Source organism: Carya illinoinensis, chromosome 4, assembly GCF_018687715.1.
Source record: "Carya illinoinensis cultivar Pawnee chromosome 4, C.illinoinensisPawnee_v1, whole genome shotgun sequence".
Classification (NCBI taxonomy): domain Eukaryota; kingdom Viridiplantae; phylum Streptophyta; class Magnoliopsida; order Fagales; family Juglandaceae; genus Carya; species Carya illinoinensis.
This window is the reverse complement of record NC_056755.1, coordinates 44,382,734-44,396,053: the sequence shown is the minus strand read 5'-3', so window position 1 is coordinate 44,396,053 and position 13,320 is coordinate 44,382,734. Positions and strand designations below refer to the sequence as shown.

At 40.1% G+C, this 13,320-nt stretch overlaps 3 protein-coding genes across 5 annotated transcripts; 2 read left to right on the top strand and 1 right to left on the bottom strand.

Moving 5' to 3' along the window:
- Window positions 1-973: 973 nt before the first annotated feature.
- LOC122306142 (scarecrow-like transcription factor PAT1) lies at window positions 974-4,499 on the top strand. 3 transcript variants are annotated; one of them, XM_043118560.1, is made up of 2 exons: window positions 974-1,123; window positions 2,454-4,499. In XM_043118560.1, exon 2 carries the CDS (start codon window positions 2,658-2,660, stop codon window positions 4,299-4,301), a length of 1,644 nt encoding a protein of 547 aa, XP_042974494.1. In that variant the 5' UTR covers window positions 974-1,123; window positions 2,454-2,657; the 3' UTR covers window positions 4,302-4,499. The 3 variants fall into 3 exon arrangements, with proteins under 3 accessions (XP_042974494.1, XP_042974497.1, XP_042974495.1); XM_043118563.1 differs by having other exon boundaries at window positions 1,038-1,123; window positions 2,484-4,499; XM_043118561.1 differs by lacking the exon at window positions 974-1,123 and adding an exon at window positions 1,574-1,746.
- Window positions 4,500-5,837: 1,338 nt separating this feature from the next.
- LOC122306144 (WRKY transcription factor 1) lies at window positions 5,838-9,511 on the bottom strand. The gene is made up of 5 exons (XM_043118565.1): window positions 9,244-9,511; window positions 7,671-8,284; window positions 7,452-7,587; window positions 7,192-7,350; window positions 5,838-6,563 (listed from the first exon to the last, which is right to left on the bottom strand). Exons 2-5 carry the CDS (start codon window positions 8,269-8,271, stop codon window positions 6,065-6,067), a joined length of 1,395 nt encoding a protein of 464 aa, XP_042974499.1. The 5' UTR covers window positions 8,272-8,284; window positions 9,244-9,511; the 3' UTR covers window positions 5,838-6,064.
- A 207-nt stretch (window positions 9,512-9,718) lies between these two features.
- On the top strand, window positions 9,719-11,502 carry LOC122306143 (splicing factor ESS-2 homolog). The gene has a single exon (XM_043118564.1). The coding sequence runs from the start codon at window positions 9,882-9,884 to the stop codon at window positions 11,418-11,420; it is 1,539 nt and encodes a 512-aa protein (XP_042974498.1). The 5' UTR covers window positions 9,719-9,881; the 3' UTR covers window positions 11,421-11,502.
- The last annotated feature ends 1,818 nt before the right edge of the window (window positions 11,503-13,320 follow it).

Sequence of the window (13,320 nt, the reverse complement as noted above, 5' to 3'; positions counted from 1 at the left end):
CAAAAAAAAAAAAGAAAAAAAGAAAAAAAAAAAGTTAGAGATGGCATGGCATCCTCGTAGAACCTAATCTACATCAAACTTAAAGTTGGAACCAACTTAAAGTAGGTAGATAATATAGGCAAAAGTAACACTAATTAATTAAATATACATCAGCATGATCTAGAGCTGTATCTATTTTTTAGTATACCAACAAAAAGCAACTGACCCTACTCATTTAATATATACCAATGGCCCACTTATATATATATATATATATATATATATATATATATATATATATATATATATATATATATATAATATAGGCACATGTAAATAGCCTTTTATATCACTATGTTACCTCGAGCTTAAGTTGGGGGCTCATTGACCTCAAGTCGAGTAGAGTTATTTATTAGTATTTTCCCACGCTCTTTAAATATTTTATTTATTTATTTTTGAATGAATTGAATTATTAAAATTACAAAAAAAAAATTATTAAACTCAATTACCTTTATACAACTAATATATAAACCCTTCATTGAATTATGAGAATCTTATAAATACATTAATTATATGATTTCTACATTGTAGGATATGAAATTACTAAATCCTACATAAATATAGCTATTATACATATAATAAAATAGCTACCATGATTTAATCACTTAAGTACTTAATTAATTAATGTATAATTACGAACTATATTCAATATATAGACATGAGTAGTCACGTAATTATAAATGTTATTGTATTTATATTATTAAATTTAATATAAAGAAGCATATTATATATATTCAAGGATGAATGGACGGACTTTAATTAAGTAGAGTCAGACATAAACAAGAAGATCTTAAGGTTTATTTGAGTCCAATCTAATTTAATAAAGTATGTATTATTTAGTAATCCAGTAAATTTGTGAGTAATTCAAGAAGGGAATAGTCGTACGGACCAGGTCTTTGAAGCACGTAAAACTAAAAGGGGTAGTTACGTAGTTTTACTTTAACCACGTGGCCTTTGCGAATCCACCATTTTCTTTATAAAATTAGCCCACAGGTGGCTTCTAATCTTGCTCTGGAACCTGTTGCCCCGTCTGTCTGAATGACGACTCTCTGATGGTGGAACTTGTAGAAGTTCCTGAGCTAAGGTGCGTCTGAAAACAATTGATCTGATGTTCAAAAACCCACACTGCAGTTCCAACCATGATTCATTTGCTATTATTTCTTTTCGTTAAAGTTCTCTGTTTCCCTCCCATGTTAAATGCTGTGTCAGAATCAGTTCCTTACTGGGAAAATTTTGAAGTCCAAGTCATTCTCTCGTAAATGTTTGATTATTTCTGCAAATGGGTTGCTCGAACTTACCAAAAAAAAAAAAAAAAAAAAAAAACACAATAGAAAATGCGTCGGTGATGTATCTTTAAAAGATATTCTGCACTTTTTTCCTCTGGATTTTTGTTCTTTCTCTTGAATCTCTTTTCATTATGTAAGACTGAAGGCTGAACCTTTTTCTTCTCTGTGTGTTCCTCAAAGAAAGGGGGGAGAGGAGAGAGAGAGGGGGGGGGGGGGGGGGGGGGGGGGGGGGCGGGGGGAGGATTTGAAGACCAATTCAAGGATTGTGATTCTTAGTACTGAACTTATTTGTTGAACGTACGAAAACCATTTGCGAAGTTGGATTTGCGTGTTTATGAAGGTTATTGTTGGCTGCTGGCATGTGGGTTTTTCTAATTCATTACTTGTTTGGAGAGGGGAGGGGGTCGTGGTTGTGGTCAAGGTGAGTGAAATTAATTCCAATTTAATTTGGAATGAGGGTGGGATGGTTGTTTGTTTCGTGGCTTAAGAACGCTGTTAATTATCTATTTCATATTGTAGAATATAATCTATGTGTGAAAGATTATCCTGAACTTTATCAGTACTTTTTCTGATGTTATGACCTTTCAAAGTGCTAATTACTTTGTATTTCACTTTTGTGATGTATTTTGATGTGCTCTTTATACATTATATGTGGCCGCTATAATTTTGAAACCAATTTCGATGAATATTTCTTTGAGATCTCAACCAGTTAATCGCTTTCCTTTCTTTTCGTCTAATTACAACCGATTGCATTCTGATGGTTTATGAGAGCTTGCAACTTACCAATTATCTGAGGTTCTACAAGTGATCAAAACTTCTAGAATGTGCATGTTTGATATTCTAAGCCCACAACACACCTCTTCCACATTCTCATAGTGATATTTCAAATTAGTCAGTAAGTCATCTTCCTTTCTCTCTACAAGGAAATCTTAACTCCCATCCCAAATCAAGAACTTCCCCATATTCTCGTATACTGCCACAGAATTCCATAAATATGATTTTTATGCATTCTTATTTTAGTTTATGACTGGCATGATCCTGTTACTGTATTCCGATTACCTCGAATCTGTTAGTACGTATTTTCCTTAGAAGTCATCTGAATATTTAGACATCTGAATATGTATGCAGGTTCTGATAAATTTGCTGCCATGAAAACAGAATAACAGCTACAACAGCTACCTAATGGAGCCAGTAGAGCACATCCACCGGTTTCAACAGTTGTAGTAAGTGGTCATTTTAGTTTTGTTCCAGAAACAGTCCTGCCCGGAAAAGACTCTTTAGTCAGGTCTTTAGAGAGGGACGTGGCAGACCATGCTGGTAGATTATTCTTAAATGCAGGCATCACAGAAGCAAAGAAGGTCAGGCATGTCCAATGAATTGTACTATCACTCAACTCAAGAAGTTGGGGCGTATTGCTTGCCCCACTTCCAAACATTTGGCCATCAGCTACACTACAATGATAGGAGCCAAAGGACCAACTTTTTGACTCGGAATTCTAATGAACGCTATTGCACCTTGGAGTCCTCCTCGGCAAATGGTAGCTATGCTGTTTATACTTCCCCATCAATTACCAGTTTCTCACCCAATGGAAGCCCGATGTCACAACAAGATTCTCAGTCATACACTGGTTACCAGCATTATTCTCCTGACAATACCTATGGCTCTCCAATAAGTAGATCCTGTGCAATCGATGAAGTAAATGACTTCAAGCAGAAGCTGAAAGAACTGGAAACTGTAATGCTAGGCCCTGATTCCAATTTTCTTGATAGCTATGACTGTTCCTTCCAGAATAGCACAAACAATACCTCCCTGGCAATGGACAGCTGGAGACGAATAATGGAGGCAATTTCTAAGAGGGATTTAAAACATGTCCTCATCTTCTGTGCAAGAGCAATATCAGATAATGAACTATTAATGGCACAATGGTTGATGGATGAATTACGTCAGATGGTGTCGGTTACTGGCGAACCAATTCAAAGGTTGGGAGCATACATGTTGGAGGGGCTTGTTGCACGGCTTGCCTCCTCGGGAAGCAACATTTGCAAAGCAATTAAATGTAAAAAACCAGCAAGTGCCGAACTCCTCTCCTACATGCACATTCTCGACGAGGCTTGCCCTTACTTTAAATTTGGCTATATGTCTGCAAATGGAGCCATTGCAGAAGCCATGAAGGATGAAAATAGAATTCACATTATTGATTTCCAAATTGGTCAGGGGAGTCAATGGTTGACTTTAATCCCTGCTTTTGCAGCTCGGCCTGGTGGGCCACCCCACATACGTGTAACAGGGATAGATGATTCTATGTCAGCTTATGCTCGCGGAGGAGGCCTAAATATTGTGGGAAAGAGGCTATCTAAGCTTGCGGAGACCTTTAAGCTGCCATTTGAATTCCATTATGCAGCCATGACTGGCTGTGAGGTTCAGCTAGAGAAGCTTGAGGTTCGACCTGGGGAAGCTCTTGCGGTGAACTTTGCTTTCATGTTACACCACATGCCTGACGAGAGTGTGAGCACTCAAAATCATCGGGACAGGCTACTGAGGCTGGTCAAGAGCCTGTCTCCAAAAGTGGTGACCCTTGTTGAGCAAGAATCTAACACAAACACCGCTGCATTCTATCCGCGAGTCCTTGAAACACTAAACTACTACATGGCAATGTTTGAGTCGATTGACGTGAGACTTTCGAGGGAGCACAAGGAGCGGATGAATGTCGAGCAGCACTGCTTGGCAAGGGAGATGGTTAACATAATAGCATGTGAGGGGCCTGAGAGGGTGGAACGGCATGAGCTCCTTGGTAAGTGGAGGTTGCGGTTCAAAATGGCTGGATTTACTCCATATCCTTTAAGCTCGCTGGTGAATGCCACCATTAAAACTCTGTTGGAGAACTACTGTAGCAGCTATAGGCTTGAAGAAAGGGATGGAGCTCTTTATCTTGGTTGGATGAGCAGAGATTTGGTTGCTTCTTGTGCTTGGAAGTGAAAACTGGGCAACCATTTTTATTTTGTAAGCCGTTGACAGCATGTAAAAAAGGTGCTCTCAGTTGTGTATCTTTAATATCAGTCGACCCCCGAATTTTCTTGTTTGCGGGATGAGGGAAACTGATTTCTAGTGAGATTTTCAGGCCTCAACACGGATGTATTTTGAATAATTTGACATAAACGTCATTTTTCAAGAAAATTTGAAATATTGGTGACGGTATACCAACCTCGGCCGTGCCCGCCCGCCCACCCACACACAAATCCGAATAGTCCTTAGGGAGGGATTGGGTATATGACCTGGACGTCAAGTTAATTTGTCTTGTACAAATCAAAGTACTAGTTTGCCCACACCCATAGGCATTTGCATTAAGGGTAATGCTACAGCCACCGCTGTAGCATCCCATTTGACAATCGCGTTTGACGTTTGACGTGGTTTTTCACGTTGTCATTCTTATTTGTTTTTCTGTACTTTGTTTTGTCAAAATTCATTCCCCCACGTTAGACCCATCTCGACTTCCACATTTCCTCAAAATCCATTTCCCCTGAACGGAAAATCTTCCCGACAGCCTCCCTCTCAGCAAGGTCCCCCCAAACCCTCGGTGCCGTCAAGCTCCCCCTGCTGTTGATCTGCATTTTCTTTCTCCTCCAAAACCCACGATTTGATGGCGTTCATTTCCGACGTTCATTTCCAATTTCCAAATAGATAGAATATCAAAATGGATTAGCATGGAAGGTGTACAATGATGATAAACATAGAAACGATAGCTATACCTGAAGAAAGTCACAGTGATTACAAATAAAGAAGCATCAGGCTTCTTGAAAATGGAAGCTCAAAAGATAGATCAACAAACGTGGAACTAGATATATTTGAATACTTCAGACATAAAATAAATTAACTATTATTTCTTTTCTTAACTTCAGGAAACCATTTCCTCTCATAAACGTAGACCTCATTGATTATTCCTAAATGTAGGGGTTTTCACGGGAAAAAAAAGAAGCAATTTACCAGGTCCAATTGCAGTGCTCAACGGAGATGGGAGTGACTGGTTCAATGGAGAAATAGAGGGAAGTGGAACCAAACAAATTTGACAAAGCAACTGCAGAGGTCGGGGGAAATGCAAAATGCAATTTTGCAGGGGAGACAAAAAATCTGGAGTTTACGAAGTGCGGGAATTTGGGGGAAGCTTGACGGCTCTGGAAATTTGCTGGTTGGAGATGAGGGCCGATGAGGGGAGGGCCGGTTTGAGGGGAGACGAAGTGAGGTGGCGTTGGAGGGGAGACGAAGTGGTTCAGTCAATGAGAAAAGAGAGGAAATAAAACAAAAGAGAAGAAGTATCCCACGTGGTAACCACGTCAAACGAAAGCGGGACACCATAAAGGTGTCTCTAGCATTTTCCTTTGCATAAAATCTCATAAAAGCATCACGGATGTATTCGATTTCGTCCCCCTCCTGCATTACACTTTGTTGCTGTGTACTTAATTAAGATCCATTTCTTTCCGGGATAAATAAGAAAATGCTAATGCTGTTAACAAGAAATCAGTAAAAGGAGCAATCATATTCATATATTCAGTACTTGGAGAAATCCACGTGTTATTTTTTGACCCAGATAAATCATCTACATGCTCACCCCCCGCAAAACCCCAAGAAAAAGAAAAGGGGTAAATAAGGAGGAAAACCCGCTACTAGTACCAGCCACATGCCGTGCCATGTCAAGAGATACCATTACAGGGGCAACGGTTTTTCTGCAACAAGAGCTTTATTAGTCAGCTTTGGACAGGTTCTCCGGTAGGTGTTTGTTGCTTGTTTATATTAGCCTCAAGCCCCGGAGTATCATGAGCGACCATATCATGGCAGATTGCGTCACTTTCTTCTGATTTGGTACTTGATTCAACAATCTGCTTCTTATTCAATTGGTCATTTGATTTACCTTCACCAGCCACAGCAACAAGGCTACTTACTACTGGTTCAGTCCTCGACTCGCCATTAAGTATCTCATTCGATTTAAAGTTGGGACCTGAACTGGTATGAATGACCATATCAAGGCAGACAGCATTGTTTTCCTCTGACTTTGTGCCTGCCTCAAAATTATCAGCTACTGAAAAAACATTTGGCCCAACTGTGTTGTGGGTAACGGTCCTCGTAGGAGGCATATCATGGTCATGTTGTCCCTCATATGTGGCTATAACCACTTTTGGATCATGAGACGCCCTCTCAACGTGTTTCTTAACCGGGCATCCAGGACTTGAGCATCTATAGTAACTCCTACAAAGCATAAGTGCAAAACTAGAGTAAGATCAAACCTTGAGTGCAAAGTAACATAACTAATCTACCCATTTCCGCACTAGAATCTCATTAATTCAATTTGTGGATAATGGCCAGCTACATTACTTATTCTGAAAAAATTGCAAGAGACTAAGGTAATAGGTGTTATTGAGATTGGTTTGTAGCATAAGAAAAAAAGTTGTCAGGAATACCCATCTAAAAATGAAACCACATAAGAAAATGACTAACTGATGGCTACCAGCTTTCTGATTAAATTATTACAGAGATTTCACGTGGCACCACCACCAGCAGTTCCCAAGACAAATGAGGGCACTCAATTCTAGCACGGGATTGACAGATATTTCTGATAATATCTCAGGATGACTTGGTGATGGAAACTCAATAAGATTTTGATAACACCAAGTAGTTGACATAAGCAAACTAGCTAATTTTCTTTTTCCCTTTCCCAGTCCAAGGAAAAATAAAGAAATATTGGATTTAATTAGTCAAACTAGACAGACAACTGAGAAAGTATACTTCCAGTCGGTGATGGGCAGAGATGCGATGCAGGTATGGACCCAAATCTGAAGAGTATGTAACTGTATATGAACATGAAATTGTTACTTACCTTGGGTTGGGATTGCCTTTCACAAATTTCTGCCCATATTTGCGCCAGCGGTACCCATCATTTACAAAATCAACCTCACTCAACGTCTGAACAACAAGACGTGGTTCGCTAGCTGGCTTATCAACTGGAACAGCATTGACATAACACTTTTCTTTTTTCCTGTTTAGTAATTTTGATTTAATTTTTAAAAAGGGTTAGCTCACATATCACCCAGTTCAGAAAAAATTTAAAGTAGCTAGTGCATTAACATATTAACATACTGTCTTTTTGAGCCTGTATCATGATCATGATCATCATTATCAACCCCATCTCTCATCCTATTTGGTTGTGAAGGGGGAGGGGCATCTACTGGTTCCATATGATGAGATGTCTGGCTATGCTCAACAAATGGTTGGTCTTCAAACATAAAGTCATAAAAAATAAGCAATTTTCCATTTACGGAACAATAAACGTTATAACAAGATAAGTTCCATTCTCACCTCTTGCACCAATTAAAGAGGGCTCACTTGGTCTTTCATCTGATACGGACACAGCAAAACCAACAGCTACAGGGACACTAAGTTGAGGTCTAGGATGATCGTGCCGACCAAAGTATGTAGTATCTCTAATGTGCCCATCATGTGACCGTTCCAGTTGCTTTTTCACCTGGCAGGTTGGATTTGTACATTTGTAATAACTCCGTATAAATTCATTCCCTTTAACAAGCTTCTGTCCATATTTTCGCCAATTATATCCATCTTCTGTCACTTTCTCACGTATTGTAGAAGGTGTGGTTCCTTCCTGACCAGATTGTGAGACAAGAATACTAGTGTCAGGGGCCTGCAACGCTTTCTCAGAAATGATAGAGGAATTACTTCCTTCATGATCTGATTGCATTGAAGCTTTCTCAGGAATCAAAGAGGGAGTGGTTGCTTCTTGCTCTGTTTGTCTTGCATGAATTTCATCATCACATCTCTGTTTGGAAGAATGGAATCTACCATCAGGTATCGGCTGTGATGGAACTCCACCACCAGAACTCTGTCTCTGCTGCAATTCATCAGAAACAACTGCTTCTGGTGCACGTTCCCCAGAAGAAATCATGTGAACCTGAGAACTGGTAGCGGAAAGACTTCAGTTTTAACTCAGCGTGTCGTTTCTATTTGACTTGACAAAACCCCACATCCTACATTACTACTAGTTATTCATACCTGACAACTCATCAGAAAACCAACTCAAGCAAACAATGACATACTCAGGAGTTCTCGATGGCGGAAGACATTCAGAATTTAGCAGTTCAGTGAGAAAAGGGGATAACATTTGGTCATTATTGGAATAAGATGGCTTGCCAAGGAGAAACAAGAAATTTGTCCCCCAAAACTCTTGCGGCAGACTTTCAATATTCCACTTTTAAGCCTTTAACCATTAAACTATACTTACGATTAGTAGATGAAGTGAGGCTGCAACTACCAAGTGCGGGTGCAGCATCTAAGGTTTGAAGTCAGGCGTCGGAGGGTTTCGAAAAAGATGACAAATTTGAGACTAAGTCTCTCGCATGCATAAACACACCAACTTCCCCATTAAATCATTTCAAGTTAAAGCCATAAATTCACACAATTACCATACCATCAAGAGTTGATAATTTTTTAAAATTTATTCATTTCCACAATAAATCCGCAAAAAACTCCCCGTATTCATTATTTTTTTTTTCGCAGTTCCCATAAAATTCAAAATAAAAAATTAAATAATACCTAACGATTACCTACTATAAGAGGGGAAAAAACCCCATCAATTCCGTCTTTTGCAGACGAGGAAACAAAGAGTGAAAAGATGCAGAAAGAAAGTAAAATGATAAGTTATCCGACTCTGTTGTATATAGACACAAACAATGCTACTAACAAGGCTCCCAGTCAAGTAGAAGCCTGTAGAGTAATCGAGGACATCAAAAAATTAAAAAATGAAAGTGCAAGTCACAATTATATTATCTTACTCGGCGGTCGTAAGACGAACAAAAAGAGCTTCCGGTTACGGTTAACAAAGTAAAATATTCAAAATTATCAAATAGGTAAAACAAACCTCCAATCTCGAAGTTCCAAACCACTACAACTCCCCAGAAATCAGTAATTGCACGCTCGAACCTAACGTCGGCGATTTGTACTTACGTTTCTAAATTTTTAATACGGGTTTGGGGATTGGAACTGGCGAAGCCGAAAAGTGAGAGTTGTGGGGTCCACAGAGAGAGAGAGAGAGAGAGAGAGAGAGGAGTTGAAGCTCCGAGGTTTCGGAGCATAATCCGAGGTGGGGGAAGAAGAAGAGCGGGGGCCGGAGGAGGAGGAGTTCTTTGTCCAGGAACATCATAGTCGGGCTTTGGCTTGGGCTTGGTCTTGGTCTTGGCTTGGGCTCGGGCACAATCGTAACCCAAATTTAATTTTGAGTAATGTTAGATAGGTTGGCAAGTTTCACATTTAATTTTACCGCTAACGTTAATTGATTTTTAATTTTTAATTTTTAATTTTTTTTTTAAAGGATATATCTGCTGCCCGATTTGCGAACACGAATCATACGCTCATACGTACGCACACCACCGCCTTCACTTCACAACGCGCTTCGATCAATAAGTCCCCAAAGGCCAAAATTCCAACCCTAACCCTAATTCCCCTTCCAATCTCTCTGTCTTTTTTCCCCTATCACAAGCATAACACATATTCTTCAGCATGCTTCTCTCCCCTGGTCACTCTCCGCGCCACCTCTCTTCCCCTTCCCCTTCCGCAATTTCGGATGATACCCTAATAACCAATGGAAATTCCAATTCTTCAACCGCCCTTAAAAACCATAGAAACCACCCGAAGGTGCTTGACGAAGACACCTATGTCGCGGCGATCGAGAAGATCATTGAGCGGGACTTCTTCCCGGACATCTCGAAGCTCCGGGACCGGCTCGACTGGCTCGAGGCGATCAAGACGAGAGACCCGGTGCAAATCCGCGATGCCCAATTGAAGATCATGGAACGCCGCAGCGGAAAGGTAAAAACTCCCAACCCTGATGGAAAAACTCAAACACCCGGTTCCACATTCGCACGAAATTTCACTCCTTTCGATGAATTCGATTCTAAAACCCCGAAAAGCACGAGGAATTTGAGTGCTTCCGATGGGGAATTATCCGGTGGTGGTGATTCTGCGGATTATAGCGGTGAGATCGACGTGTCGTTGAGTCTAGACCAGTTCTTTAGGCGGTATACGAGCGAGGACAATCATAGTTTCTCCAAAATTGTAGAGAAAGTAAATAGGAAAAGGAAAGAGAGATTCGGATATTTGTTAGAAGGCCAAAAGGAAGAAGATGTTAACGCAATCGAGGGGGTGAAGAGGGAGAGAATTACTACTGATGGATTTGGTACTTCAGACCAACCAGTGAGTACTTTGGAAGGGTGGAATTATACGGCGAAGAATTTATTGATGTACCATCCTGCTGATAGGGGCGAGGCCCCATTGACAGAGGAGGAACGGGCAGTTAGGATGAACGCTCTAACGAAGGAAATCAGTCGTGCCAATACGAGATTTCATGGTAAACTGATGGATTCTAGGCCAAAAGATGATGGGAAGGTTGAAGTGCTTTATACACCAGTGGCAGGGGCAACTCCATTTCCGGTGTTTGATAGAGATGGGGATAAGTCGAAGAAGTATGATTTGGATGATTTGAGGAAGACCCCCAATCCGTTTTATGTTGAATCTGGTAAAAAAGCGACAGATGGGTATAGTTTTGTTAGGACTCCGTCACCAGCACCAGGGGTTGATGAGTCACCATTTATTACGTGGGGTGTAATTGAAGGTACACCGTTGAGGTTGGACCTGGAGGACAACCCCCTTGATATTGGGGGTAGTGGTGAGGGGCCTCAGTATAATATTCCACGACCACCTGCAAGGGATGAGAAGGCTCACTCCCTGTCGAGGGTGGCTGCACGCAAATTGAGAGAGAGGTCAAAGATGTTTCAGAAGCCTCCTCTGCCATCCCCTGTTAGAGGAGGAAGTGCTAGTCCAAGTGTGCGGACACTTTCTCCTGCTGCTCAGAAGTTTGTCAGGAATGCAATTGCCAAGTCATCATCTACTGTTGATGAAACTCTCCGTGCCAGTTACCGAGGTGCGAGCCCTGGTTTGGCTACTCCTAAAAGTGGAAGGAGCGTTTCAAGGTTTGGTAGAGATGGGAGTACGGGTTCCAGGTCACCTTCTATAAGGGAGGGTTCAAATCCTCCTTGGTGATGTTCTTAATTTTTCTTTGTTATGTATAATCGTTCAATACCTTGAAGTAATAAAATGCTTTGTTGACTGTAGCTTATTGCAAGTTTTATGGCTTTAATATGGCGATTTGGATTTCTTTTTGCCATTTTCACTAGAAACAGATATGCCATTGATAGCCAATATCCTGTTTGCTTTATTCTGCAAGGTTTAACTAGAAGACCATTATTATCTCTCTCCTTTTCTTTTTTTTTTCCAGTTGTTTTTGTGTATAGAAAGTTGGGTTCTTCCTGTCTGTTAAAGCGTCAGTCTTTAGACTTCTCCGCTTCCCTGCCGTTGGCCTCCATACAGGATGATCTAGTTGCTGCTGGCTGCTCTTAGTTGAAGTCTTGCCTTGCCCTTCAGCTAGTGTTGTCTGTGGAGATGACTACTAATAAGATTGACTACGGGAGAAGACCTTGGATTTAAGACTTCTCTACTAATCCTCCCCTTCTTTCTAGGTCTGGACCAATGCTTCCTTGTATCTGTCACAGCACAAGCTGCGTGTGGGCATGTCCGCAATGGCACAATACCTAGTGGATGGAACTCACTGCTACAAAATTCAATTACCGTGCCATGACATGGTGACCGAATGCTGGGAAATAGCATCTAGTGTTTGCTTGGGATTATAATATTTAGAATTGTGATACGGTTTTCTTTCTATGGCTGCATCTTTCGACCTCTCCACTAGTTAGCTTTTCTGGTCGGTGTTGTCCCTTTAACATGTTTTCGGCTCAATTTGATTCGTTATTGGTTTGGTTGTTCAAATGGAATGTAAACTCTTCATTTTTTGTAGTTTATACTCAGAATCTGGATTGGCATGGCTCTTTAAAGCCGATCGCCATCCAGGATGAAATCCACGCATTTCAACCCTTGCTTGCTGTACCTGAACTGATTGATTAATATATTGACAGCTTAGCTCCGAGGAGCTGGCTTCTGTCATGTTCTTCAGGACTTTTTAATATATTGTTATTGGTTGTTAGAAATGTGCTAAGAACACTATTGTTTTATTTATTTGTGGAGTGTTTGTATGTGGAAAGTTTGAAACAGCGAGGAAAGGCATGCTGAAATTTTGCCGTGATTCTGGCACGGGTATTGCAAGATTTTACATCAACTTTCTGTAAGAAGAGGTGGGGTTCATTTAAGAATTGATCAGCGATCTCATCCTTCTCAACCGTCCCAGCTACCTTCTCCTCCCAGCTACCTTCTCTTCTTGCACCTCACCTCCTGACTTTATGATGATGGGCAGCTATTTTATTGCTTTTTGGTTCTAAAGATTTTCGAGAAACCGGTAGAACTAATGATCCTATGTTTCCATCACGAGCTTCACCTGCATGGATGGCAGTGTTTTTCTGTACAACCCAGATTCAGTTCCATGACATCTTTTTCAATCTTCTTCTTCTTCTTTTTCTTTTTCCCCTCCTCTTTTTAAGGAAGATGACATCAACGAATAGATTTGTTCATGAGACTAGTAGAGTTTTATTTATTTTTCTGTCAATGAAAAAGAAACTCTCAAGAGGAAGAAGAGTTTAAAAACTAAAAGGAAAATCGCAACCCTCATCGTTACATTATTATTTAGTAGTAATTTTAATTTATAAATAGTTTTTATTTAAAATAATGCAAGTGATGCCGCTGGAAGTTACCGTTTTCGATTTTTTTTTTTTCTTTTTTCTAGTGATTAAGAAAAAATTGTTTAATATTATTATGAATTTTTTATTTTTTTTTAAAAATACTTAAAGTATTAAATTTTTTTTTTAAAAAAAAAACAAAATTTTTTTTTTAAACCTAGCTGGAGCCCAGCGGTGGCTCCAGCAGGCTCCTTTTATTTATATTAATAATAACAATAATAATTACCATTGTGCGGACTTTAATTCTATACGGAACT